Source organism: Geospiza fortis, unplaced genomic scaffold (genome assembly GCF_000277835.1).
Source record: "Geospiza fortis unplaced genomic scaffold, GeoFor_1.0 scaffold677, whole genome shotgun sequence".
NCBI lineage: Eukaryota > Metazoa > Chordata > Aves > Passeriformes > Thraupidae > Geospiza > Geospiza fortis.
In genome coordinates this window covers 535,349-562,116 of record NW_005054585.1, presented here as the reverse complement: position 1 = coordinate 562,116, position 26,768 = coordinate 535,349, and the positions used below count along the sequence as shown (strand labels likewise).

At 41.6% G+C, this 26,768-nt stretch overlaps 1 protein-coding gene across 1 annotated transcript in view; it reads left to right on the top strand.

Annotated features, from left to right (window-relative positions):
• Nucleotides 1–26,768, top strand: part of RIF1 (replication timing regulatory factor 1) — a 29,850-nt gene that overhangs the window by 1,251 nt on the left and 1,831 nt on the right. The window contains exons 2-31 of the mRNA XM_031064398.1: nucleotides 161–240; nucleotides 1,108–1,186; nucleotides 1,937–2,033; nucleotides 3,681–3,811; nucleotides 4,265–4,359; nucleotides 5,956–6,145; nucleotides 6,955–7,047; nucleotides 7,131–7,269; nucleotides 8,234–8,385; nucleotides 9,019–9,136; nucleotides 10,502–10,672; nucleotides 10,999–11,109; nucleotides 11,350–11,412; nucleotides 12,129–12,229; nucleotides 13,108–13,194; nucleotides 14,126–14,199; nucleotides 14,309–14,489; nucleotides 16,123–16,230; nucleotides 16,486–16,635; nucleotides 18,059–18,158; nucleotides 18,855–19,119; nucleotides 20,036–20,078; nucleotides 20,509–20,711; nucleotides 20,891–20,990; nucleotides 21,314–21,457; nucleotides 21,746–21,888; nucleotides 22,562–22,651; nucleotides 22,730–22,784; nucleotides 23,378–26,038; nucleotides 26,431–26,562. Coding sequence (XP_030920258.1) covers nucleotides 161–240; nucleotides 1,108–1,186; nucleotides 1,937–2,033; nucleotides 3,681–3,811; nucleotides 4,265–4,359; nucleotides 5,956–6,145; nucleotides 6,955–7,047; nucleotides 7,131–7,269; nucleotides 8,234–8,385; nucleotides 9,019–9,136; nucleotides 10,502–10,672; nucleotides 10,999–11,109; nucleotides 11,350–11,412; nucleotides 12,129–12,229; nucleotides 13,108–13,194; nucleotides 14,126–14,199; nucleotides 14,309–14,489; nucleotides 16,123–16,230; nucleotides 16,486–16,635; nucleotides 18,059–18,158; nucleotides 18,855–19,119; nucleotides 20,036–20,078; nucleotides 20,509–20,711; nucleotides 20,891–20,990; nucleotides 21,314–21,457; nucleotides 21,746–21,888; nucleotides 22,562–22,651; nucleotides 22,730–22,784; nucleotides 23,378–26,038; nucleotides 26,431–26,562 — 6,156 coding nt within the window. The remainder of the gene's footprint in view (nucleotides 1–160; nucleotides 241–1,107; nucleotides 1,187–1,936; nucleotides 2,034–3,680; nucleotides 3,812–4,264; nucleotides 4,360–5,955; nucleotides 6,146–6,954; nucleotides 7,048–7,130; nucleotides 7,270–8,233; nucleotides 8,386–9,018; nucleotides 9,137–10,501; nucleotides 10,673–10,998; nucleotides 11,110–11,349; nucleotides 11,413–12,128; nucleotides 12,230–13,107; nucleotides 13,195–14,125; nucleotides 14,200–14,308; nucleotides 14,490–16,122; nucleotides 16,231–16,485; nucleotides 16,636–18,058; nucleotides 18,159–18,854; nucleotides 19,120–20,035; nucleotides 20,079–20,508; nucleotides 20,712–20,890; nucleotides 20,991–21,313; nucleotides 21,458–21,745; nucleotides 21,889–22,561; nucleotides 22,652–22,729; nucleotides 22,785–23,377; nucleotides 26,039–26,430; nucleotides 26,563–26,768) is intronic.

Genomic DNA, 26,768 nt, shown 5'->3' with positions numbered 1-26,768 from the left:
GAGGGATCGGGCCGGGAGAGCCGGGAGCGCCGTCGGAGCGGGACCTGCCGGCCTGGCTGGGGCAGCGTGGCCGAGGGGAGACCGCGGGAGACATGCGGGGCTGGGGGGAGGGAGAGGAGGAGAAAAGGGAGAGAGGGAGGAGTGAGGGGAGGAAGAGGAGGGAGGAAGGAGCGCGTCTCCACGGGATCTGCGCATCGTGGATCCTCCCGACCCCCTTGGATTCCTGGCGGATCGTCAGAGGTGGGTGAAGAACGTTGGGATATAATAACTTTCTTCTAATGATAAAGCTTTACGGCTTTATGACTATAAGGATGAAGTTTTTAGTTGGCGTGTGCCGCGTTTTCATTGCATTTCTTTCTGGAAGATGCTTCTTGCCCATGAGGTTGTGCCTTTACCTGCATCTGTCCGGTTTTACCATGTGCGAAGGCACGATCTCTTTCTCTCAGTGTCTCCCTTCGGTCCTGCAGTGAATTTAAAACTGTAGCTACTCGCATAGCAGATTTTACAGGTTTCTAGAAATAACTGACAGCAAACAAACCCTCCTGATGTAAGTATTAAACAGCAACAGGTTTCTCACGTTGTCCCTGGATGACTGAACTCAGCACGGTTTGGGTTTTGCAGTGAGAAGCTGATGATTAACATTTTGTGGGATAATTGCAGCTTTTCTGCAAGAATGTTCCTCACATCTGTGCAAAGTCATCCGTGCTGCTTGTCAGACCAGGATTTTCCTGCATTCTGGGACTGCTCATGAGGAAGGTGCTTTTTCAGCTCCTGTATTTCTGTTTTTTTCTAATTTGCAGCAAGTCCTTTAAAATTTGCATGTTAAATTTTAATGTTTTTGTAGGAGCTGACCAAAAAATGAAAGCCCTTAATATTTCCATGAGTGTTGTTTAGGCTGAAAAGGAGTTATTACTCACTTTGTACTATAACACAGGATTTTGCTGCTGGGTCAGACATTGTGCTGGCATTTCTGCTCTCTAGCTCCTTCAGTGTTTTGTTGATTCCCTTCAAGAAAATAGGCTGCTGTGCTTCAGAAGTTGAAAGTTAAGTCAGTTACAAGGTATTTAACTTGTAAATATTGTTCCTTTTCCCTCCTGCTCCTTGCAGTCGCTTGAGTGGTGAAGGAGGCAAAGCATTCACCGCAGATTTCAGGAAACACTTCCCTCAACTCTGCAAGGTGTTCAAGGTATGGTTCTTCCACTCAGTTGTCTTCCACTTCAGTGAACAAAGATTTATTTTGGTTGTTAAGGTCAGTGGGCATTGAAAGACTCGAATTTCAGTTCATTTATAGAGTCACAGGATCATTAAGGTTGGAAAAAACCTCTGAGTCAGGGAATCCAGCCTTTAATAGGAATGCAGGATAGTGGCAGAGCAGGAAGGGGCTTTTTGGCAAAATAGATCTTTCTTGTGATGAGGAATTACTGCGTTAAAAACCAAAATGCTGGGTCTTGGATGTGTTCAGGCAGCATCCCACAGTCAAATCTAATCTTCCAGCCAGGAGAGATACTGTGTTGTGCCTGCCTTAGAAACATTTCAGAATTCAGAATATGCAGAAAACGTCAAGGGTTTTTAAGCAGTAATATAAAAGTTGTTCTTAGCCATTTTTTCCTTCTGTTTCAGAAGCCTAAAAGCAATTGGAGAGTCAAGTGAGAGAACATAACATACACAGCCAAAGTGAAAAACTTGGGATGGTTGGGGTTTATTTCATTAAAGGTGTTTTTATTACAGAGAGCAAAAATGCCTTCAGCACCTCAAATTGTTTTACTCATTAAGTGTGTACAGAATTCAGGGAGGGTTTCCTGCCTGGGTGGGTTTTTCACCAAGTCTTTGTTTTTCCCAGCTTCCCAGCAGTGTTGGTATTGAAACAATAAACTCAATATTTATGTTACTTTTCTAACCTGAGATTCTGTGGATTTGGGTTGTGTTTTTTTTCCAGGCACACATTTCCAGTCCAAACTTGGAGCTCAGTAATGCAGCATTGCAGGCCTTGGGCTTCTGCACTTTTAATTCAAACAACACAGCTGAATTATCTGGTAAGCAAACAAACTGTGACTATAAATATACACATCAGAGCTCTTTCTTTGTTTTTCTTAGCATTTGTTTTCATTTTGACCAGGATTTGTCTGTAGTGTGAGCAGTGGGATCAGTTCATTAATTACATTTTGTACACAAGTGTGGTGATGATTTTTCATGCTGTTACACTAATTCTGTTTTACAAACTTCTAGTTTCATTAAATGCTTTGGTAGCAATTAGTACAGTAATTAGTTATGTGGAATTAGTGATCAAAAAAAGATATTCCAGAAGAACCTATTTGTAGGATTTGGGAGTGCACAGTTGAGCTTTTCCAGGATTTTAGCTTTTTCTTGGAGATTTCTTTGCTCCATCAAATCATGGAGTGGTTTGAGTTGGAAGAGACCATTAAAGGTCATCTAGTCCAGCCCCAACTATTTCAAATTAATCCAAAATCTTATGATCAGCATTCCTAGAAAGTGCTAAATCCCCTTCACAGAAGGTTTTGCTTTTGAGAACTTGAGGCTTTGCCTCAAGGTAGAACCACAGGTTTTTGGTACCAGGGGAGAGGGCATTTTCCTGTTTGAAATTGGTTCTTCTCCTCCATTTTTTTTCAGTGTCTTCTGCTTTCCTGTTATGCAAAATTCCTCCTGATTTCCTGTGAGAACGAGGATTTCTAATAATGTCTGTGTGCTGTCTTTCTTTCCTCTCTTTTTTTTTAACCAGTTGATAAATGACAATTTTATTACAGAATGTCAGGCTCCAGAAGTCACAAAGCCCTGGAAACAATGGGCTCTTGAAAAGGGAGGGAGGACAAGCAGCTCCTGTACCTTTCAGTGTACATTTGCCTGGGGGAGAGGAGTGAAAGTGTCCTTCCATTTCTGATTGTGGGATCATTCACCCACAAAGTGCAGATTTGCAGTAAATCAGACTTTTTACCCTTGAATTTTAAAGGAACACGTGATTTCTTAGTTGGATCTAAGTCCTGTATTAACCTTATTAATTTTTAGGTAATGAGCTACAATTTCACCACCTTCAGTAACAAAAAGCTCTTGTAGGCTCTAAAATAAATTTGTGTCAAGTTATGACCAAAGTGCTGCTAAATTCACTTAAAATCCAAGAAGTTTTGAATAATCAAATACTTCATCTTTAGCTCCGGTGTATTTAACTAATACACCTGATATTATGGATTCTAATAAACTAATATTATGCATTCTTATAGAGGTAATACAGATGCACTGCATTATTATATTAATTTTATTTATTCAATCTTTCTATTATTCATGTTATATATTTTTATATATTTACATATAATTTTTTTAGAGTTTATATATTTTATATATATTTTAATATATCTTTATATATTTTATGTATATTTGCATTTTGTATATTTATATTATTTAATGTTATATCATTTATATTATTATATTATTTTATATTAATATTTTAGCAGTAATATTTGTATATTATTTTGTATATTATTTATGGTAATTAATAACATTTTCAGCTTTCTGGCTACTTTGGTAGGAGAGAAACTGCTCCAAAGTGATGTTTAAGGCAGTAAATCACTGGGACTTGCAGCTGAATGGATTCTGGGCACACTAAAGTGAGCAGAATGACCTGGAGTGTGTTGCAGAGGGTTGTGAGGGTCTGTGTGCTCTGCTTTCAGGCACTGACATGCAGGAGCTGCTGGCAGCAGTGAACAGCGTGGCTGTGAAATGCTCAGACAAGAACACTCGCACTCGGGCACTTTGGGTCATCTCCAAGCAGGCATTTCCTCCTGAAATTGTTAAAAAGGAGGTGAGTTTCTTCACTGTTCTTGTGGTGTTCTTGTGGTGGCCTCATTTCTCACAGAGAGGAGCCTTCAGAAATTGTTTAAAAGAAAGTGAGTTTCTTCATTTCTCATTTTGGTGCTGACTTTTCCTAGGAAGAGGAGGCAAATTGTTTCTTACTCTCCACTCAGTAGCTTTTGAATCCAAAGGTTATTTTTCATCAAATCTGACAGCCAAGTATCAATTCTTGGAAAACCTGAGCTAGAAATGACTGCTTTCCTTGAGGGGAAAGCTCCAGTGTGAGCAGTTCTATGAGAAAGCAATGAAATATCACAGGGCAGAAAAGTTATGAATATTCCAGTTTAAAACAACACCTGGCATAATCCAAACACCATCCTAGAAAATGAAATGTTACAATTCCAGCTCCTCCTGGAATTATTTGTATGCAGGTGCTCACTGTGCTGTTGTCTTGTTTCCTCAGGTGTCCAATATTCTCTCTACCCTGGAAACAATCCTGACTAAAGGAGAAGTTCAGTCTGTTGTGGTTGAATATGAAGCACTTAATGTCATTATACGGTGAGTGCTCTGCAATATCCCATTGTCAGCCTTTGTGTAAGGGGGGAAACTCATACAAAACCCAGGTGGCACTGAATGTACTGAAGAAAAAAACTGAAGTTCCTTGAGCTGTTTATTCTGTTAAGGATTGTTTGTCTCCAGTGTTGCCCTGGTTTTCACTGGGCTAGAGGTGGTTGCTGAGTGCTGTGGGTGGGATTTGGGATGGGAATGGTGTTGATAACACCAGGGGTGTTTTAGTTAGTGCTGAGCAGAGTTTGCTCTGAGTCAAGGACAAGGGGACACAGCTGGCACAGCTGATCCCAGCTGAGCAGGGGATATTCCATGGAATTGTGCCCAGGGTGAACTGGGGAGCTGCTGGGCTGTGCACCACTTGTTTTGTGTATTATAATTAATTCAAATATTGCCTTAATAATAATGCCATCATTCTGAAGCAGAAATTAGACAGTATTGTTTCATTTTTAGTGACTCTTTAGGAATTATTTCCCACCTCTCAACTGTGCATCCCAAGTCATGCTCTCACATTTTGTTTCCAGAACCTGCCTGCTTGAGAAATAGAAATTCTCTGCCATTATTTGGGGGTTTATTTAAAAATACCTTATTTAGAAATATCCCCTTGGCAACACGTTTTCGTGCAGTGTTTCCCATCACACTGTTGAAATTCCTGTTTAATTCCAAAAATGACTTTTTAAGACCATCACTGTGAGCATGTTGTTCTGGTCAGCAGAACTGAAATATTCAAATTTTATCTTTACTTAGTGCTGATTTAATTTCTGTACTAGTAAATACATTGAGCTTATATATTTACTCTTTTTTAAGTTTTCTCTTAAACTTTTGGCATCTGGTTTGAGCTGCAAATCCATTTTAAATATTTCTTTTAAACAGTTCTTGTCCTCTGGCTTTAATAAAATTACTTGAAAGGCAGAAGTTTAGTGCAGCAATTCTCCATAATCTGTAGGGATGGGGATTTGACTTTCCTGGGGAAAAGGGGGACTTGAAAAAAAATTCCAGGATTTCTAGATTCAGGCTAGTTTGAATATATTCCAGATATTCCCATTTCTGCATGTTTTTTGGTGTGAGTGGGCTGGTGGAAAGGTCTGGAATTTTGTCATGCTGTGCTCTAACAGTTTGGGAATAGGAGGATAAAATCAGAGCTCTGACCAGGCCAGGAGTATGTCCAGACCTGGCTGGGGATTTGCCCAGAAGCTGCTGGGAGTTGTTCCCAGCTGTGTGGGAGCTGCCTGGGCTCCTGGGAACTCCCAGGGATGCTTCATGGCCAAACCTTCCTTGGGCACTGTGCATTCCTGTCAGGCTCTCAGCTCCTGTGGCCAAATTGTTGGGATAAAATGGAAAAGCACAGCTCTCAGGTCAGGCTGTTGTGCTTTTGGAGAGGTTGATCTGAAATAACACTTGAACTTTGCTGTTTTAGTACAATCTCACAATACAATTGATTAAAAACATTTGGGATGGTTTCCTCTAAATCCTGGATTGAATTAGAACATTCATTGATGATACAAAGGTAACTTGAGTGCCTGAGCTGCTGTTGGAGATCTGTAATCCCTATTTCTTTTGGTTTTTTTTTTTTTTTTTTTGATCCAGCTTAATGGAGCAAGCTCCAGCCCAGATGGGAGAAGAGGCTGTGAGGTGGGCAAAGCTGATCATCCCCCTGGTTGTCCACTCAGCTCACAAAGTGCAGTTAAGAGGTGCCACTGCCCTGGAGATGGGAATGCCACTGCTCCTGCAGAAGCAGCAGGAGGTGGCAGCTGTCACCGAGCACCTGATGACCACAGTGAGTGACAGTGCTGGGCCTCTGGGCAGCAGGGGCACTTGGGGAGCATTAATTTCATTTTCTGTGCATTGATAGCAACTTCTTGATGCCAGTGGTTTTAGTGGAAAAAAAAAATGGAAGTGTAAATATTCACTGCAAAAAAGTGCCCAGCAACAAAGGGGATGGGAGACAGAATTTGGAGGCCTGAGGGTGGAGATGGGTCAGGAAAGCAGAGGATGCTCAGCATTTTCCATGTCCTTTAAGAGTCCCCATCCTGTGCAGCAGCAGCCCCTGGGTGTCTTTGATGGAGCTTTTCATGTTCCCCTTCACTTCCAGGACTGGCCTTACTTGGCTCATTTATTTGGCCTTATTTTCTGCTAAAAAACCCAAAAACCCAACCAAACAAAGTGGTGTTTGGGAGCAGGGCATGTTTTGACTTCAGAGTTAGAGGAAATGCAAATATTTGAAGAAATGGATTTTGCTTTGTTGGTTGCCACTGTCAATAAGAGCCATAAATTTCGAGTGAAAAGAAAATTGGGTGGTAGCAAATGCTGTGTGGTACAGAATGAAATCCTTCTGATGTGCAAACATCAGAAATGCTGCTCCACTTCTTCATGGCACCACCAAGTTGTGGATTTTGCTAACCAAAACAATCTCATGCTTAGTTAAGTTTTTGAGTTTTATATATATATATTTAATTGTAAAAAATACATTTGCATAATCTCAAATCTTGTCTGTTGGTCGTGTCCCCAGACATTGGTATGAGTGTGTAGTTTTTAGAGTATTTTAAATCCGTTTCTTGTAGAAATTCTCTTTCTTTCTGCCTGCAGAAATTAATTTCCGAACTTCAGAAATTGTTCTCTTCCAAAAACGAGACCTTCGTGTTAAAGCTGTGGCCCCTGTTTGTCAGATTGCTCGGAAAGGTAAACAGAAAAGGAATCAATCTTCAGGACAGGAGTTTTGAACAGCAGAAATCTCTTTTAATGGTGCATTTCTTCCTGCTCAGACCCTGCACCGCAGTGGCAGCTTCATCAACTCCCTGCTGCAGCTGGAGGAGCTGGGCTTCCGCAGCGGCTCCCCCGTGGTGAAGAAAATTGCCTTCATTGCATGGAAGAGCCTCATTGATAACTTTGCTCTAAATCCAGGTAGGCTTCAATAAAATATTTCACCTGATTTGGTTTAACACAGGTCATACATAGCTGGAAAAATACACATACATGTCATACGTAACTTTAACACCTAACTATGTAATATGTATTAATACATAACTGTATTATAACAATAAAAATATAAAAAATCATCTCTTAGATATTTGTATACCACTGGGTATCCACATAATCTTGCAGAAAAATTGTGTGCATAGTTAAAATTCAAGTTTTTGTTGGTTTTTTCATAATATTTTTTTTTTAGGCAAGCTGATAGTTTGATTGTTTGTTCTATCCTAGTTTTTGTGCTGGGAATGCTAGAAATAGAATAAGATTAGTAAATTGTGTTTTGTAGTGCTATAAATGATCCAAAGAGCAGTGAAATAGAGAATAAAACCTTCTGTATGTTTTATTTTGCGTGGTGTGGTCTAACTGGAGAAAGGCAACGCTTCAGGATTCCAAAAAAATTTTAAAAAGTTAAAAAAAGTTGTTCCAAAGGTGTAAACTGAATCTGGACAAGTATTTATTCTACCTTGTGTTAAAATACAATATTTTTTAACTTGATTGTGCTTCTCTATGTACTGAAGAGAAAACTCAGTGTTTGATTTTCCTGTCCCTGGAGCAGATGGGACCTAACAGAGCAGGCAAGAAGGAATTTCTTCTGTTTATCACAGAATCCCAAAATGGGTCAGGTTGGGTCCAACCTCCCTTCTTGAGTGGGGTCAGGTTGGAATGCAGAAAATTTAATTTCAGTCTTTGTATTGAAAAGAAATACTTAATTTTTGCAGTGTTGTTTTAAGCAGTAGTTGGAGTAGTAAGAGAATTTGAAAGGTTGGTCTGGTTGAGTTTTGCAAATTACTGTTAATTGAATTTGAAGCTAAAAGATATTAGGAAAAAAACCCAATGGTTTAATCAGATTTTGCTGAGCTGTGAGTGTTTAAAATGCACCTTTTGGATCCCCCAGACATCCTGTGCAGTGCTAAGAGGCTGAAACTGCTGATGCAGCCCCTGAGCTCCATCCACGTGAGGACAGAGGCTCTGGCCCTGACCAAGCTGGAGGTCTGGTGGTATTTGCTGATGAGACTGGGGCCTCACCTGCCCTCCAACTTTGAACAGGTAACTCAGGTCACAGGAATCCTGGGCAGCAGAATGTAAAATATTCCTGCTTCATCCCTTTCTGCTCTGTTACTGAAATCAAACTCCCTCAAGGAACCAAGTTGTCCTTGTGTGTGGCTTACAGATTGTGTGGAAAGGATATTTGGGACTCACAGCCCCAAAATATTGGAGAATCTGTGGGAATATCCTTTAGCATCTCTGACAATCTGCCCTGAGTGCAGTCATGGATTATAAATGTGTTAAATAAAGGCTCTATCCTCCTTTCACCAAGGAAGTGTGAGCTTGGAAAAGGCTGCATAGGAAAACTGGTGAAAAGACCATAAATATTTAGGAAGATAGAAAGAAAAATGATACAGAGTGACTAGAAATGCAACACCTGCAAGTGGAGTGGACCTGTTTCTATTCAACACCTGGATTCCATTAAATTAATCTTCAAGATGGGAGTAAAGGGAGGGAGAAGTATTTTCTTAGGCTTATTAAAATATACTGCACCCACCAGGAATTTTTGTTTGATTAGATGTTCTAATTCATTCTAAACACCCAGATTTGTGAGCAGCAGCCCAGTCTGTGCTGATTGAAATGAGTTTTTTGTGGCTTGCTCGTGTTGTAGCTGTTGCTGGTGTCCCTTTGCAGGTTTGTGTCCCTCTAATCCAGAGTACCCTGAGTGTGGATCCTGCTGCTGCCTTCCCAGGAACGCCCTCACGGCCAAACAACCCCAGCCTGGGCTCAGCAGCCCCTGGGCAGAAAACAGGTACTGAAACCTCACCCCATGGGAACTTCCAGCTCCATTTCACATGCAGAGAGTCATCTCCTCTCTTTGTCATGTTCTGCTTTTCCATTTCTAATTCTTGTTCTTCAGAACAGTGAGTTTTCTGCATGGTCGCTGCATGGTTTATATGGGGGAAAGTGAGGCTGTTGCAGTCATTTAAAGTTTCACAAGTTGTGCCAATCACAGTTGAGGGCTCAGCAGCCCCTGGGCAGAAACCCAGGTACTGAAACATCAACCTGTAGAAATTTCCAGCTCCATTTCACATGCAGAGACTCATTTCCTCTCTTTGTCACATTCTGCTTTTCCATTTCTAATTCTCCAGATCAGTGAGTTTCCTGCATGGTTTATATGGGGGAAAGTTGGGCTGTTGCAGTCACTATTTAAAGTTGTGCCAATCGCAGTTTGAGGACCAGTTTTAATGGTCTGAATTGTGTTCTCTGTTGCAAGGGAGCTTTGGTTTGAAATCAACCCAAAGTTTGATTTGGAACTTGGAATGGTTTGGGTTGGAAAGGACCTTAAAGCTCATCCAGGAGCACCTCCCACAATCCCAGACCCTGGCCAGCCTGGCCTTGGGCACTCCCAGGGATGGGCATCCCACCCTCCCAGCCAGGAATTCCTTCCCAATATCCCACCTAACCCTGCCCAGGGATGATGATCCATCAGGAATTTTAATGCTTTAACCACATGTAAAACCACCTCTTAGCACATGTAAAACCACCTCTAGTTTGCATTATTAATTATATTCTGGACTTTCCTTGGATAAAGAACATTATCCAAGAAAAGTCCAGAATATACTTAATAATCAAAATACCATCCCTAAATATCCAATAAGGAGCTCCTGGTTTTCCTTCCCTTTCTGGAAGCCTGGCATCCATGGCTTGTGCCATTCTGTTCTGCTGTAATCAGGAGCCTCAGGGATCCTGGATTTTTGGGAATTTCCTGTTTTCCCCTTCTTAAAAAAAGTTCATCTTAGTCCTGTGAGATCACAGCTGAGTTGGTCAAAATATTTTGCCAAGACCTCCTAAATTTCTGTTCCAGGTGACAATTTCCAATGGAAACTGTTTTGTAGCAGCACATTGATACAAGTGTTCAGTGTAACCACAGCTTCCATGGAGATTTGTACGACCAAAATAAAATTTGATGTCATAGAATTTACAATTTTGGGGCAGATATTTAAAAAACTGGGAAAAGTATGGCTGTGATAGCAAACCCCACTTCCCTGAGAAACCTGGCTGTCAGAGGTGCCTTTCAACCAGCAGCACTCCACGATTTGTGCTTTTCCTGGGGAATTTGGGAATTTTTCCCTGGAATTTCTGTGATGTTCCTGATTTGTGTGCCCTCCCTCAGGTCCTTTGCTGTTTGTGAGCCCGGGCACACCCAGGATGGCCCTGAACAGCCCAGCAGGAGGGCAGCTCTTCCCTTCCATCCAGCTCCTGGGCATTGAAATGCTGCTCCACTTCCTCATGGGACCACAAGTTGTGGATTTTGCTAAGCACAACAAACTCGTGCTTAGTTTAGGTATGTGAGATTTATATTTATAAATACATAGTTTATAATTATATATTTATATTTATAAATATATAATTTATGGTTATATATTTATAAATACATAATTTATATTTTTATATATTTAGATATATTTAACTGTAAAAATTATATTTGTGTCATCTCAGATCTTGCCTGTTAGAATGAAATGGTTTAAACTTTTAACTGTTGTCAGTTTTAAGATATCTTTATGTTTAAAATGCTGTAAATACACAAGCACTTGATTATTTTTAAGGTTTATTTTCCCAGTAAACTGCAAAGTAACAGGTTTATGGAATGTGTTTTTTTTGTTCTTGTAGAGCCTCTCCAGTACCCACTGATCAGTAGCCCTTCTTTTTTTTGTAAGCATGCCAGCACTCTGATAAATGCTGTTCAGGATGGCTTTATTGCAATTGGAAAAGAAGTTCCTGGTAAGAATTCAGTGGTGGAATTTAAACATTTTCTGGGAAATCAAGTGGGCAAGGGAAACATAAGAAATCAACACTTTGTGTGATGTCCTGATGATATAAAAAGTAGAACTGGTCTGACTTGCATTGAAATTTGAGTTCTGGCTTAAATCCAAATCTGTCCTTTAACACAATTTGTATTTTAGCTGCAGTTTTGTTGAATATTTTTATTGCAAACTGAATAGAATCAATGTTACCTTGCAGATTGTTTGCTGAATGTTATCTGGAAGGACATAAATGGATATGTAAAAACAGCAATTGAAGCAGGTAAAAAGGGTCATTTTCTTGAATTTGGCATTGCTCACCAGTCAGAGATGGTTTATTTTTAAACTAGGGCAGAAATTGTTCATTGTTTTTTGCTTGGATTTAGTCTCAATCAATAATTCTGTTCTATTTTAAATCAATTTCAAAAGAAAAACAACCCCTCCTCAAGTCTTGAGTATTGAGGAATGGAGACAGAAATTAAAAGTTTTTCCCTCTTTTTTTCTTCATTGAAGTTCTGTTCCATAGTAAACTGTAGAGTCTGCAGATGTACAAAAGTTGTTTCCTATTTTAGAAATAGGGAAAAATTTGCATGATTAAGTATATTCTGGACTTTCCTTGGATAAAGGACATTATCCACAGAAAGTCCAGAATATACTTAATGCAAAATATGTAACTGAAAATCAAACAGAACATGAAGAGGCATTCTTTGGATGAATACAAAATTCCACAACTTTAATGTATCAAAATTCAAATCCTTAATGAAACAAAGGTGTTTCCATTTCCTAATTAAACTTAAAAGGATTTCTATTATTTTTTATTTAATCCTTAAAAGGATTTTTATTTAAACTTGAATTTCATTTCTGTTATGAGCAGAATATACCTGAATCTCTGAAGGATTTGGTAGATTTTTACAAATTTACACAGAATTTTTTTTGCTTTTGCACTAAAGGTTTGGATGATGACCATTGTGCTCTGACTGGAAATGTTCTTTATTTTAGGAAATAAGAAGGAGAAGGGAGGCTCAGAAATTCTGACCATGTTGCTCCAGGCCTTAAAGAACATTGTGAGATCCAACGCTCTGCCTGTGCAGAAAGTCCTGGTGAGTTCTGCCTGAAAAGCATCTTCAGCTGTAGCAGCAGAGTTGGCTACAGGGTTCTTCAAAAAATATCTTTGAGGCCTTCGTGATGGAATTTTTGTTGTTTTTTAACTGAAGAGAATTGTTTCAGTTTCGATTTTTTCTGGGTTTTTGTAAATATTTTTTTGTATTTTTTTTGTAAATTTTTTTGTATTTTTTTTGTAAATTTTTTTGGTCTTTTTTTGTAAATTTTTGGGGGGGTTTTGTAAGTTTATAGTAATTTTGGTAATTGTTTTTTTATTTTTGGGGGGGTGGTATTTTTGGTAATTTTGTATTTTTTTGTAATTTTTTTTTGGTTTTTTGTAATTTTTTCGTATTATTTGGTATTATTTTGGGGTTTTTTTTGTTCGGGGTTTTTTGTAAATTTAGGGGTTTTGGTTTTTTTGGGTTTTTGTATTTTTTTATATTTGGGGAGTTTGGTGGGTTTTTTATGTGGGTTTTGGTGGGTTTTGTATTTTATCTGTATTTGTATATTTTTTGTATTTTTGGGGTTTTTTGTATTTTGTTGTATTTTATTTGTAATTTTTGGGGTTTTTTGTATTTTGTTGTATTTTATTTGTATTTTTTGGGGTTTTTTGTATTTTGTTGTATTTTATTTGTATTTTTGGGGTTTTTTGTATTTTGTTGTATTTTATTTGTATTTTTGGGTTTTTTTTGTATTTTGTTGTATTTTATTTGTATTTTGGGGGTTTTTTGTATTTTTTTGTATAGTTTTTGTATTTTTTGTAATTAGGGGGGTGTGTTTATTTTATTTTATTTGTATTTATTCTATTTTGCTTAAAATACTTGAACCCTCAGCAAAAATACATTTAAATGCATTATTTTTCTTTTCCCCTACTCAGTCTCTCATTGATATCACTGTCAAGGAGTTGCCTCCAAAAGTTTTGGGATCCCCAGCTTATCAGGTTGCTGATATGGATCTTTTAAATGTAAGTCTGAATTAATTCTGGGACTTCATTAATGCTGAAAAGTTTTGGAAAGTCAAATTATTTCATGTTCCAGAGTGCAGACTTTATTTGCAGGCCTCACTAATTTAACTGTGTCTAATTAATGAAATTACTGCACAAAAAGGGCTGATGTTGATTAGTGAATGTCATGTTCTGTGTGCTGCATCAAAAGTTAAGAAAATATTTAGACAATAATCACAAAAAGCTGTGAGAAAAGGCAGAAATGCTGCTGAATTTTGGTGGTTTTGTTTAGGGAGGAGCAGGCTCAGTAGGAAGCAGTGTGCTCCTCGTTAAAGTTTTAATTAGCAGATATTAAATACATTTTGTTAAGGTCTCTCAGCATTAGCAAACCTGAAATATTTGTGGTAAATTTGAACAGAAGTTGCCCAAAAGATCTCTTGCTGTAACCTGGAAATGAGCAAATCCCAGCATCTGGCAGCACCTTTGGTTTCCAGTTCTCCCTCTTGTTTTTATCTTCAAGTGTTAGAATTGACAAATTTGGACAACTTTTAATAATTGTGAATTTCTGGCTAAGAAGAATAACAAGGATTGTGAATTTCTGGCTGAGAAGAATAACAAGGATTGTGAATTTCTGGCTGAGAAGAATAACAAGAATTGTGAATTTCTGGCTGAAAAGAGTCACAAGAATTGTGAATTTCTGGCTGAGAAGAGTCACAAGAATTGTGAATTTCTGGCTGAGAAGAGTCACAAGAATTGTGAATTTCTGGCTGAGAAGAGTCACAAGAATTGTGAATTTCTGGCTGAGAAGAGTCACAAGAATTGTGAATTTCTGGCTAATAATAATTGTGAGCTCTGGCTCAGAGTTGAATGCAGTACAGAAATGCTTGTGGAGGTGAGGCAGCCCTTTTCATCTGCTCAGTGCTGTTTTAACCTCTTCCATTTCTGTTCCAAGGGCACTCCAGCTCTGTTCCTGATCCAGCTGCCTTTCCATAACAACCTCCTGGAATGCTGTGTGACAGATGAGAGGTACCTGCAGCTTTGATCATCCCTTAGAAAACTCCTCACCGTTTTTATTTGCCCTCTCATTCCAGCTGGGGAAAAGCCCAACTCTGACCTGTGGCATTTCCTCCCGCAGGTTCTTTGGGATCCTGGAGGCTCTGGTGGGTTTTGCCCTGTCTGGGCCCACCTCTGCCCTGGCTTTCAGTGACTCTGTGCTCTGTGTCATTGATCAGAGTGCAGGGCAGGTGGGCAACAAGGAGCACCTCTGGAGGATGTGGAGCATTGTTGTTAATCCTCTCACTGAGTGGATCAATCAGGTAATTCATTCATTCATTCATTCATTCATCATGAATAAATCATTCAGCAGTGAATTTGGTTCTCTTCCCCACCCCCACACCTCCACAGGAGCACTTTACTGAGCATTTATTTGAATTTTTAAAGGAATTCCATGTCTTGAAGTGGTGCTGGAATTAGCTGGCTTGGCATAATCCTGCTGGTGAAGACCATGGCAAGGTTCCCCCCAGGACCTGTTAACTTTTAAATACCTTGGGTTGGATTGCTTGGTGTGAAAATCAAATAAATCCCAGATTGGGATGTTCAGGATGTAATTAGAGCAGAGTTTTACCCATGTTAGACATCTTTAGTGTAATAAAAGCCTTATAAATTACAATATTTACTAGAAATAAGTTGATTGTAATGCAGGAGTTGCTGAATTAATCCTCATTAATCGTTAGATGTAAAAATCACAGAATTTATGAAGAAAGTTTTAGGTGCTGTGACTGTTTCCAGCAGCATGGGCACAGGGAATGGCTTCCCACTGCTGGGGCAGGGATGGATGGGATATTGGGAATTGGGAATTCTTGCCTGGGAGGGTGGGGAGGGGCTGGGATGGAATTCCCAGAGGAGCTTTGCCTTCCTGAAATCTTTATTATTGACCAGCAAATGTAAAATTTGGTGTCCAGGAGGTAAAATGTCCATGAAGATGATTCCTGCTTCAAGTTCTGTTCTCCACATTTTCAGAGTGCTCAGTGAGGGAATGCTGTGGCCAAGCCAGAGCCTGATCCCAAAATGGAGCAACAAGGACTGACTTAAAAATTAATTACAGCCTCATTACCAACAGCCTGATTAACAACCATTTCCTCATGGGCCTTGGCTGTGGGACCTTTTTGCCTTTCCATGCCTTGAGCATCCCTGGGAGTGCCCAAGGCCGGGCTGGAGCAGCCTGGGGGGGTGGGAGGTGTGGGGTGAGATCAGTGGGGTTGGAATGAGATGAGGTTTAAGGTCCCTCCCAAGCCACCCCATCCCAGGATTCTCTGGGGTGGTCATCACTTCCTGCAGCTGAAATAAGTGAGGAACACACCAAACATTTCCTAGATTGGTTTTCTTGGAAGATATTTTGGCTTTTAGAAACAGAGTTTTGTACCCTTTGCTGGCAGGATCCTCCTGAGCTCTTGAAAGAGCAGAATATCTGATTTCAACCTGTATTTAATCAGGAACAGCCTTATTTGTCAGCCCAGTTCGGCAGCTTTAGCTTTGCTAAACATAATTTAGCAGCTCTCTTTGAAATTAGATACAAAAATGTGTTGCAAATTCTAATTTGGTGATTTCTGTGGCGTGGAGTGGTTTGGGTGAGACTTGAAGGTTTAAGAATTCTTTTTGCTGACAGGAGTTGGCAGAGAAATGAAAAAAGGGAGTAAAAATAATTATAAAGTTTAAATATTCAAATGTCCCAGTTTGAGACAAAATTTGGGAGGTGACTTCCCTGAGGGGTCTCTTCTACAAAAGCAGATTTTAGCAGCACTTCTCCCAGAAGATAATCTGGGAGAGAATGGTTTTTGGAAGATAATCTTCTTGGAAAAGAGTGGAAAAAACTGTTTATTTAACAAGCAAAATATTCACAAGTCTGAAGAAATGAATCCTATTAAACCATAAACTCTTTTCTTGTTGCAGAATAACGAGGTGAACCAGGGGGATGCCCTGGAACACAACTTCAGTGCTGTCTACAGTGCTTTGTTGCTGCCAGTGTCCCACATTTTCCCCACTCAGGGATTCCCACAGGTAACAGCAAATCAATCAAATTAATGAAATTAACTCAAAACAATGTGGGCTTTATCAAATCTCTAAACTCTCAGAGCTGACTTTGGTGTTCAGTGAGCTGGGTTTGGGGTTCAGTGTAACACATGGATTTAAAACCCCAAACCTCCAACTTAACCTAGGGGATTCTTTAGGGATTTTTGACAGCAGAAGAAAGCACAAAGCAAGTTTTTCTCTGCACAGATATTGATCTTTACCACCTTTCTCTCTCTGTTCAAGCCCACTCTGAAATCCTTGCTGCGCTCCTGGTCTGACCTGTACCGAGCTTTTGCTCGCTGTGCTGCCCTGGTGGCAACAGCAGAAGAAAACCTGTGCTGTGAGGAGCTTTGTGCCAAAATAATATCTGGGCTAGAAGGTGAAACTCCAGTAGTGAGTATAAAACTGATCATTTAGCAGATCCCTTTTTAATTAGATCTAAGAATGTGTGTGTAAATTCTGAGGTGGTGATTTCTGCAGCGTGGAGTGCCTTGGGAGAGATTGAAGCTTTAAGAATTCTTTTTGCTGACAGGAGTTGGTAGAGAAATGAAAAAAAGGAGTGAAAATAAGTATAAAGGTTAAATATTCAAATAGTTAAACAGATTTTAGATTTGTCTTCTAATTAATAAGAATGGTTGATGAGTGTCATGGTGGTGGTAAATGTAATTTGTCCAGGTGAAATGTGTTTATAAATACCACAAACCCAGGCACTGCAGTTAGGAAGGAGGAACATGGAACCATCAGCCTTGTACACTAACATTTAATGATTTTATTCCTAAAGGTATGTAAAAAAGAAAGATTTTTGAAAGAATCAGTGGTTTTGTTGCCTAATTTGCCTATTCCTAAATTCATACCACATTTAGTTTGAGATATAAAATCCTTCATGCATAAAGTTCACTTTAGAAAAAATACTGTGAAAACCACAAAAATATGGAATTAAAAAACCTGGAATTGAGAGGATTGCATCATTTTTACCTACTTTGAGTACTGCTGTATCCTGATAAATAAGTGATAAATATCACTTTTAATAATCAGTACTTACTAAACAAGACAATTCAAAGGTTTGGTGTAAAGTTATATTGCAACTTCTTTTAGCTCACAATACCAGTGTTCCTTTTAAAGCAAGTTTGGACTTATTTAGGAAAATTTGGATGGATTGAGAGAGTAAAAAAGCAACTTTGCTCATCTTTTTCTATGCACTAAAAATTATTTGTGATTTGTGCTTTGACTGTTAATGGCAACTTAATTGTTGTGCCTGTAATGACTTTTGTGGCACCCAGGCTTTGTCCTTGAGCACACAGTGAGCCTTGAACCTTAATTTTATTGATTGATCCTGAACGTGGATAAATCATTTAATTGATAAATGATAAATTTGAAAAACTGATAAAATTGATGAATGATTTTTAATTGTTTTATCCTAAATGTGACTCCTTCTCCCAGCTGCCTGCCACTGTTGGCTGCTTTAGACACTATTAATTATTAGAATTAAAAAGCCCATCCTCAGTGTAAATGTGTATTTAAAATGGAATTTTATCAGTCTCACCTGATCATGCAGAGCAGCTTCACCCACCTTTAATTAGAAGTTGTTTCTTTGCTGTCCTGAACACCAAGGGTGGTTTTTTCTGTCATTGAAAAATCAAGAGGATTGATTTTTGGCTTTGCTGCTTGACGTCGGATTTTGCTGGTTGGTTTTTGATTTTGCAGGTTGATTTCTGTTTCTCCTGGTTGATTTCTGGTTTTGCTGCTTGATTTTTGGTTTTTTTCTCATTGATTTTTTCTTGTTGCTGATTGATTTTTGTTTCTGTTTCCTCCTCAGGTGTTCTCCATGCTGGAAGGTCTCACCCATCTTGTGTCAGTCATGGTTGACTGCATCAACTTTGCACCCTATGGCACTAAATTCCAGCCCAAAACCAGATGTAAGGAAATACTTAAATTTTGGGGGCTTTGTTACTTCAAGAGTTGGATAAAAATTAGAGTTTAACAGAAGACAAAGGGTCATTGGGTATAAAATATTCTTTGGTTTGTTTCCTTTTCCCACTTAAACTGGTAAAGCTGAAGAAATAATTTCTAAAAAAGCATAATTCAGTAAAAAAGTAGTTAAAATTTACCTGCCCCTTGGGAATTTGTTAAAGTGGTAAAATGCAGTGTTGGGCTGCTGAAGGAATGAAATGCTGTAATTGGAAATGTTGATGAGGAAGAACATAATGTAAACTTGACTTCCAAATAAATAAGCTAATAAGGAATTATATTTCCCCTTCCCTCCTGCTCACTGTTCCAGAATTTGTGTATCAGGTGCTATCTGAGGAGTGGATTTTTATTTTCAAGTAGGCATTCAAACCTTAAAAATTTCAAGTAAAAAATTTCAAGTTCATTAAAACCTTAAAAATTTCAAGTAGGCATTAAAACCTCCAGAGTCTGAGCAGCCAGAAATATAAATAAGAAGACTAGAAATCAGATAAAATTATGCATTAAAATTGTGGTTAAGTTGTTAAATCAATTTTAAAACTGTTTTTATGTAGATCTAGTTTGGGAATCAGACTCATGTAGACTCAATGTTCAGCTGTCTTTTAAGGAAAGAAAATGCAGTTTTTAATTGAATGTGTGCACCTCAGCTCCCCAGACCCCCACAGACTGGGCTAAGAAGAAGAAGGAGCCCCTTGGCAAGCTGAGCTCTCTGTTGAAGCTGCTGCTGCTGCTGCTGAACTCCTTCCACGAGCTGAGCTGCACCGAGCAGCAAGCAGAGCCCCTGCTGGCCCTGGGGCTGGCCCTGCTGGCTGCTCTGCACAGCATCCTCAGCCACATCTCACTGCCCTCCCTCCTGGGCACCACCCTGGGCACCTTCTCCAAACCCCTGGCGCTGTTCTACGAGAAAACCAGGTCAGGATTTGAAAGGTGCCTGGGAATTTGGGGTGGGGAAACTCTGGAGTTGTGTGGGATGGAGTGTGGTGTTCCTGGGAAGAGATGAGGATCTTGACTCCATGTTTCAGAAGGCTGATTGATTATTTTATTATATATAATATATATGTCATATTAAAATCCTATATTAAAACTATACTAAAAGAATAGAAGAAAGGTTTTCATCAGAAGGTTAGAAAAGGAATGATAAAATCTTGTGCCTGACCAGAGTCTGAGCCAGCTGGGCTGTGATTGGCCATTAATCAGAAACAACCACATGAGACCAATCACAGATGCACCTGTTGCATCCCACAGCAGCAGATAACCATTGGTTACATTTTGTTCCTGAGGCCTCTCAGCTTCTCAGGAGGAAAAATCCTTAGGAAAGGATTGTTCATAAAATATATCCGTGACAGTGGAACTCAGGGTTTGCAGGGCTTGAAGAAAGCTCCAGATTTCAAATTTCAAATTTTGATCTCTTCAGAATTACTCTCTTGGCATGTCTGCAAGGCTCAAAAGTTTACTTTCCACCTGCTGGTAATTTGCCCTGCAGTAAAGATATTTATTGATAGAAATAAAGAAAAATTTTTAAGAAAAAATAAAAATTTTGCATTAAATTTTCTAGGAAATTATTGATAATTTCTTGATGTACACTGAATTCCTGGAAGTTTTGAAGCAGAAGGAAATACTGGGGAAAACTTTGCTTGGTGCTTTTTTCCTGAGCATTGTTTTCCTTGCATTTATTCATAAAAATGGAAAAGATTATTTTCTGAGTATCATTTTTTTAAGATTTAGTTCTGAAAAAGGAGAAGTTGAATAAATATTTTTGTCTGTTAAATTTTTATGCTTGGGATAAATGAGACAGCAAAATAGAAATGAATTGGATTTGTTTTGGCAGGCTCCCTGAGGTACCCAAAGTCTACAGCAATCTGAACAACAAGGTAAATTTGCTACAGAAATCACTGGGCTTGGGGGAGATGTGGAACAGCAGAGTTCTGCCATTTCTTCTGTAATAAAATAAAAAATGGGATGAGGGTAGAGATTTAATTTTAAAATTCTTTTAAATTAAAAAAAAATTAAAATTTCAGTTCTGGAAGTAAGGATTTGGGGGAGATGGGGAACAGCAGAGTTCTGCCATTTCTTCTGTAATAAAATAAAAAATGGGATGAGGGTAGAGATTTAATTTTAAAATTCTTTTAAATTAAAAAAAAATTAAATTCTAGAAGTGAGGAGCGCTCAGCCCTGGGACTTTTATGTGATGTGACATTCCGGGCGGTAAAAAAATAAAGTCGAAAATAAACTTATAATTCAGATATTTTGGATTTTAGTTGAAAGTTTCCATTAAACCCCGTGTGTTTTGTTCTCCCTGAGCTGGAGAAGCTGCTGGCAGAGATCCTGCAGTGCCTGCAGTGCCACTGCCCGGGCTCCTGCGACACGGAGCTCCTGCAGCAGCTGAGCCCCGTGCTGTGCGTGGCCTTCCAGCACAGGAACAAACAGATCCGCCAGCAGAGCGCCCAGCTCTGGAACTGCACCTTTGCCAAGGCCTCCTCCCTCACCTACCCCGAGGAGCTCAAGTAAGAAACAGCTTTGTATTATTTACATCCTCTCAGGGAGAGCTCACCAGTGCTGCTGTACCCTTCTGGTTCCCTGGGCAAGCTCTGGGGGATGTTTTTATTATGAGCTGCTCCTCTTCTTCTGCACCTTTCCCCTCCCATAAATCTAAAATTATTTTTTATTTTTTGTTGCTGGGCAGGTCTGTGTTAAGCCAAGCCAAAAAGAAGATCCCTCTGCTGCTGCCTGGTTTTGAAAGCATTGAGGTGTCTGAGGAGTGCAGTGGGCCCTTCTCTGACCTGGTAAATATTTTGTTGGGAAGTGTCCAGCAGGGAGTGAAAGGTCAGCTGTGATTCACTGACCTGCAGTGCTTTCATGTTGAGGATGATAAACTCTGCTGGGTGAGCACTGTCAAAAGACTCAGCTGGTTTTGCCACTTCCTGCATTGTGAATTTTGAGTTCTAGGAATTAATCTGAAATAATTAATTTTTTAAGTTGTCCTCTAACATAGTTCAGAGGAGATTTGTGAGTGTGGGATGGTTTTATTCTAGAAATTACCACGGGGTGGGTTTGTGAGCTTGGAGTTCCTTGCCACAGTGCATTCAGTGTGGTTTTGTCTGAGCAGATGGAGAATTCCCAGCTGGATGCAAAGGTCAGTGGAATGGAGCTGAAGGTGGGACAGAAACGAGATTCAATCTTGGCACAGACGAGTGAAGCCAAAAGTGATGGCAAGGACAAGCCCAGCAACGTGCAGGCAACTCCTGCCAAGGTAAATGTTCCCAGAGAGGGGTCCTGCAATCAAATCCAGGCTCTTCAGGACAAAATCAGCACTTTGGGGATGCTGAAATATTTTTCTTTCCAGCTTGGGCTGCCCAGCAGAGTCAGGGTTAATATTCCTGTCAGAATTCCCTGTGGAGGTTGGGACAGATTGGGGTTTTGGTGGGCTCTGGGGTTGGCAGATCCCTCACAGAGATAGGTCATGTCCTTCAGAAATTCCTGGTTTCCAGTTCCTCTCTTGTTCCTAACCCAGGATTTGGGCTTTTTTATCTTTCTGCAGTTAAAACTAGAATTTCCATCTCCTAAGACAACAAGTGAGACGCTTCTGGAAGAGGAGAAATCTGTTGATTTTGTGTTTATTCCTCCAGAAACAAAACCAAGAATATTGACAGAACATCAGAAGGAAGTGCTTAGGTCAAAGAGGTCTGTCATTTATTGTTTTAAACTTCATGTGGAATGTCATTCCTTGAGTAGCTGAGCTTGACTTAACTTCAGTTTCTGTTTCTCACACCATCACAGGTCATGCAGTCTTGTTCTTCCATACAAGTTATGAAGTTTAAAGCTGAGAGAGTTCCTTACTTTGATGTTTTAAAGCAACCATATTATTCTTGCAATGGCATTTCCTCTTCTGATTAAATACACTCTCTCTGGTCTGTTTGGAGTTTGGGAATTTGGAGTTCAGATTTTTACTTTGTGCCTCAGAGTGTGAAATAAAGATGTCATTTTTCATAAAGCATGGAAATGAAAGGATTGGGTTAAACAAGCTGAGGAGGGGATTTCTTGAGTCAGCAGCAGGTCAGGAATTAGAGTATTCCCAAGACTCATCTTAATTGCAAAAGAATCTTTAGAATGATCTCTTTTAATGTGAGAAGGTAACATTGGTGTGTTTGTGTGCTTAGGCAGCAGGAGCAGTGTAAGCAGGACTTGAGGCAGGAGCTCCTCTGGGTTCTGGTGAATTCTTTGCAGAGTGGGATCCAAATCACAACTTTTATTCCCCAAAAATAAAGATTTCATGCAGCTGAAAAGAATGGCCTTGAAATAAGGAGATAATAAATTCCAAAGAGGAGTCTGACTCCCATTCCTGGTGTTGTTCCAGAGCTGACATCCCTGCCATGTACAACAACTTGGATGCTTCCCAGGACACCAGCTCATTTTCCCAGTACAGCCAGAGCCAGGAGGATTCTTTGTGAGTAGAAATGCCCAGTTGTGGTGATTGGAGGGTTCTCCTTTGGCAGCAGCACTGATTGCAGTCATTCTCTTCTAGGGAAATGCCACCTGCAGTACAAAATGCCAAAGAAGACCCTGCAAACCAACCTCAGGTAATTTCCCATTGTCTGATGGTGACTAAAATCAGTTTCTGCCAAATGTGAGAGGTTTTGTGATTTGTTCTCCATTCTCAACGCCAAGTGAGAGAAAATTTAGCACCATTGCAGTGCTGTGTTCTGCTTTATATCATTTATTCCTTTAGGATTAATTAGAATGTCATTTAGGCCAAATCACTGGGTATTTGATTGCAGAACAGGAGGATTTATGTGAGCAGTTTCTGATCACCCACGTGCCTGTGCTGCCTCAGTGTTTTATTGGGGTAAAGGTTGTAAATCCTGAATTCCTTTTGAGGAGGAATTGCCTGAACAGCTGCTGTGCTGACAGCCAATCAGAGCAGGTGAAATACAGCAAAACTTCAAGCATTTTTGTGGTTATTTGTTTTGGGATTAAATGGTTTTTAAAAGTGTCTTTTATAACTGTCAAAGCACAGATAATAAATCATTTGGTGGTTAGAAAAACCTTGTGGGTGTGTTGTTTTCCATCGCACCAGAACTGCAGTTGATTATTGTATTATATTCATAGGACAAGTACAGCTGTTCATTTGATTCCTAGGACAAACCTTTTGTTGTTGCTGTTTTTGGGACAGGAGGAGAACATGGGGAGTGAAGGATGTCACTCAGAGGAGAGCCCAGCCTGCACCAGCGAGGAGGAAACCAAAAATGAGACAGCTGAGATGATCCCAGAGGAAACATCCATTGGAGAGGGCTTGGAAACAAGCTCTGTGAAAGCAGCTCCCCAGGAGGCCTCAGCAGGGAAGGAGGACACCTCAGATGTCACCAGCAGCTCAGCAGGGAAGGAGGACACCTCAGATGTCACCAGCAGCTCAGCCTCCAGTGACATCATCTCTGGCACCCCCCAGCCCGTGAGCCGGCGCCAGTCCTTCATCACCCTGGAGAAATTCGGGGCTGCGGAGAGCAAGCCCTTCAGCCCAGCCCCTCTGAACTCTGTGTCAGAGCTGCCTGGGACCCCTCCTGAGGCAGCCACGCAGGAGAGCAGCAGTGACAGCAAGGCTGGTGCTAGAGCAGAGAAATCTGGGCAGGAGGACAGGAACCCCCCAAAAGCCGAGGCTGCCGCGGGGGCTGCGGCCGCGCGCAGGGTGACGCGCCGGCAGAGCAGGATGGAGCTGCAGGGCAGTAAACCCAAGCTGCAGGGCAGGTCAGAGGAGGCCCTGGCCCCTGACAGCCTGGAGAGCTGTGCTGAGCTGGGCTCTGCAGTGGGGGATGTGGAGCACATCCTGCTCAGCCACTCCCAGGCGCTGCTCTCCACGGAAGCAGACATCCAGAGAGCCGAGGATGCCATCGCTGAAATGGAGAGGGCCCAGGCGCTGGACACGGACTCGAAAGAAAACACCCCCCCAGAGAGCAGCAGCTGCTCTGAGCAGGCCCCAGGGGAGGACAGCCAGGTGCCACCGGTGTCCCCTCAGCAGAAGCAGCTGAGGCGTTCCTCCAGGAGACGCTCGGAGCCTGTGGAGAGCTCCTCGGGCAGCCAGGAGAAGGAGGACGGGCTCCCAAAGAGAGACAGGAGGAAAGAGGAGGAGAAAGCTGGGCAGAAGAAGCTGTCCCAGGGGAAAGGTGACGGATCCCAAAAGCAGAAAGGAATTCCTGGGAAAACCACGGAGAACACAAAAGAGAGCAGCCAGCCTGAGAGAGGGGCAGAGGAGTGGAGCTCCAAGGACTCCCCTGCTCTCAGGGGCCTGGAGGAGGAGGGCAGCAGAGCTGGCAGGAGGGCAGAGGATGCCCCCAGGGCAGAGGGGGAAGGCCAGGGCAGCCTCAGCACAGCAGGGCAGAAGGTGGAGCGCCCACGGTACCACACCAGGAGATCTTCCCAAGGGTTACTGTCCAGCATAGAAAACTCTGAGGCTGACAGCTCTGAGGGCAGGGAGGAGAGCACAAAGAAGAAAAAGCCCGTGAAAGTCAGGAGTAGAAGCAATTCTCTTGAAGGTAAATTGAAAGAGGGACAGGCAGGGAGCCAGAGCCCTGAGGGATCTGCCCAGGGAAGTGAAACTAAGAGTGCACTGGAGGCCAGTAAAGGTGAGCCTGGGGTTGGCACGGGTGCTGCAGTGCCAGCTGAGCCAGGTGGCCTGGAACAGCAGGAAATGCCTGCAGCTGCTGCAGAAGCTGTGGGCTCTGGCAGCTCTGAGAATCCAGGTGCTCTGCAGGACACCAGCATGGAGCCAGGCAAGGGTGATGCATCCATGGAGTCACTGGGCAGCCCCTGTGTGCCTGAGCAGGATGGGAGAGCAGCAGAGGAGAGCAGACAGGAGGAGAGGCAAAGCAGCACAGGGGACTGTGCACCAGCAGCAAATGCTCCAGGTGCTGAGCCCTCCTCTTTGCAAAGCCCTGAGTGCCACAACAAGAGAAGCAAAAGGGTGAAAAAAATCAAGAGCTGTGATTGCTGCTTCAAAAAGCCAAAGCAGCAGGTGACTGAATCAAAGCTCACTGAGTCAAAACAGGAGAAAGCTGAGCTGGAGGAGCCTGAGAGCACCCCAGCTCACTCCCCAGCACAGACCCCAGCCCAGACCCCAGCTCAGAATGTTTCTGGTCCCTCAGATTTGGAGGAGAGCTTGGCCCTGGCTCCCTGTGGAATGAGCACTCCATTGCACCCTCCCACAGAACCCAGGACCTTCATCTTGGAAATGGATGTGGAAAACCTGCAGGGAAGCAGTGTGGAGGTGGAGAATCCAGAGGATCCAGCACCTGAAACCACCGAGTCCATGGAGGAAATGAAGGAACCTGCTGAGCAGAAGGAGCAAACAGAACAGGTCCTGCCTGAGAGTGTTCCTGAAGAGCCCAGGGAGAGCTGCCTGGACTCAGGGGACCAAGGGGAAGAACCAGCAGCTGCAGAAAAGGAAGAAATAAAGGAAAATGGACAGCTGGAGGAGGTGCCTGAGGAGCTGAGTGTTGACAGCAAACCTGAGGAAAGAGAGATGAAGGAGTTAGAAGGAAATCAGGAGGATAAAGGAGAAACTGAGAACTCTGCTGGGGAAACTTGTGTTGTTGCAGATCAAGAGATGAAGGAGGAATCGGTGGAAACTGAAATCAAAGTGCCTGAAAACGTGGCCTTGGCAGATCAGAGCGTGGATTCTCCGCTGAAGGTGGACGGGGATCCCCCAGTGCAGGTGGCTGAAAGCCCCACCAGCCTGCAGGCCCGCTGCACCTGGTCCCCCTCAGCCTCCCCATCCACCAGCATCCTCAAGAGAGGGGTCAAGAGGAGCCAGGAGGATGATTCCCTGTCACCTGCCAACAAGGTACTCCCTGGGAATTGGGTGCTACTCGGTGCCAAACTGGCATGAGGGACTGAAATCATTCCAAATCTGTAGAATTGCTGGTTTTTGTTGTGTATAGTCTTACAGGAATGGTGAGGTTTGGGTTTGGAATGTGCCAGATTTGCATTGTGAGGGGTTTTATTTTCAAACGAGCACCCTGGATCGCTGCACAAGCAGCAGCAGCACGCTCAGGGTTGCACACAGAGATTCCTGAGGGAATCCTCACAGTCTGTCCTTGGCTGGAACATTCCCTGGGTCAGTCAAGAACTTCAGTGATTCCAAACTGATTTATTTTTTTTTGTCTCCTCAGAGTGACTTCCCCAAGCTGTGCTGGGTGGAGTTCCCACTCTAAAACCTCCTTCTCTCCTCCTCAGATCCGCCGAGTCTCTTTTGCAAACCCCATTTTCCAGGAGGGCCTGGCAGACGACATCGACAGGAGGAGTCCTGTCATCAGATCCCATTCCTCACCCTCCTCCAGAAGTCTTAAAATCCTCTCTAACATGCAGGTCAGGGTAAAGCCTGGTACAATATTGTGTGTGTCCCAAGTATTTGTGAATTTATCATAAATAGCATGGCTTTGGTGCATGTTTGTAGTCACTTACACGCAGTTGTAAGGGCTGAGGAGCAGAAGTGTAAGAAACAAAACTGCCTTAGCCTGACTCATTCTGTTACTGTGAACTCTGAGGTTTCAGGGGCTAAAATCTCACTATTA